Source organism: Coloeus monedula (genome assembly GCF_965178545.1).
Source record: "Coloeus monedula genome assembly, chromosome: 1".
Classification (NCBI taxonomy): domain Eukaryota; kingdom Metazoa; phylum Chordata; class Aves; order Passeriformes; family Corvidae; genus Coloeus; species Coloeus monedula.
The window spans coordinates 159123996-159125229 of NC_138781.1; the positions used below are offsets into that span (position 1 = coordinate 159123996).

Consider the following 1234-nt stretch of genomic DNA (forward strand, 5'->3'; position numbering starts at 1 on the left):
TAGGCTCCTCAGAGCAAGAAAGATATTGAGGTGCTCGAGGATGTCCAAAGAACAAGGATGTTGGTGAAGAATCTACAGAACCATTTCTGTGAGGAGCAGCTGAGGGAAGGCTGGTTGCTTTGTCTGGGCACCAGGTCAGCTTGAACTAATTGATTCCCCCAGGTTCCTTGTGCACTCCTGGATTCCAGAGCTGGGAGGTTCAGAGAGTCCTGGTGGAGAAGACTTGGACAAATGTGTGCTGCCATTGAGAGGTTGTGTTGGAGATACGGGCACAAGTGCATTGGTGTGTCCAAGGCTTTGGGAAAAGGAAGGGCTTGAGCTCTATTCTGGAAACCCAGTGCATGGTCCTGCTGTTGACAGATATGCCAGGAGAGGTCTTGCGGCCCCTTTTGCAGCCACACTGATGGGCTGTTGACCCGTGACTTTGTGCTAGATGAAATTGCAAGAGCTCTGGTAGAACAAAGGAGGAGGAGACGTCTCAGGCTATGTTACAAGAATACTTTATTGAGGCAAAAGAAGTATAAGGCAGGAGAAAGAAGTGGAAGGGAGATGGTGTGAGGTACAATAAGGGTGACCATCAGTCGAGGTGCTTTGCTTGCAGGAGCTGTTGCCAGAGCCCCGAGCTGGTGGTGTCAGGGGTAGTGCCGAGGGCCCTTAGCAGATGTAGCCGCTCCTTCTGCCATAGCAGCCCAGGCCTCCCAGCCCATAGCCAAGGCCATAGCCAAGGCCGAAGCCAAAGCCACCAGAGATGGGCTGTCCCTGGGCACTGAGTTCAGTGCCAAGAGCAGCCGAGGAGGTGGATCCAACGGCGGTGTTCTGGGGGAAGGAGGTCATGATGGGTCCTGGCAGGGTGACCAGCACGGGGGAAGGGTTGGTGACGACGCGGGAGTCCTGGCATTGCAGGGCACAGGGCTCGTTGCAGCTGTTGGCCAGTGGGGTGGGTCCGCAGGGGCGGCAGAGGTTGTAGCAGGCCATGGGTGTGGTGTGGAGGGTCCCTGGAAGAGAGAGGGGAATGAGGCAGGGCAGGGGGGTGTGGGGGTGCGAGGGCCCGTGATGCGGGAGGGCAACGGGATTGTGGAGGCTGTTGTGGGGCTGTGGGGAGGTGTGAGGACTGCTGAGGCTGGGGCTGAGCGTGCTGGCAGAGAGGGGCCAGGGGTGCAGCAGCAGGAGGTTCAGGGACTTGAGGCTCACCTTGTTGTCGGCAGGAGCAGGAGGAGAAGGTGTGAGGAGAAGT

At 57.5% G+C, this 1234-nt stretch overlaps 1 protein-coding gene across 1 annotated transcript; it reads right to left on the reverse strand.

The window, feature by feature from the left end:
- Positions 1-654: 654 nt before the first annotated feature.
- LOC309577578 (feather beta keratin-like) lies at positions 655-975 on the reverse strand (the record flags this gene model as incomplete). The annotated part of the gene is made up of 1 exon (XM_082289705.1): positions 655-975. One exon carries the CDS (start codon positions 973-975, stop codon positions 655-657), a length of 321 nt encoding a protein of 106 aa, XP_082145831.1.
- Between the last annotated feature and the right edge of the window lie 259 nt (positions 976-1234).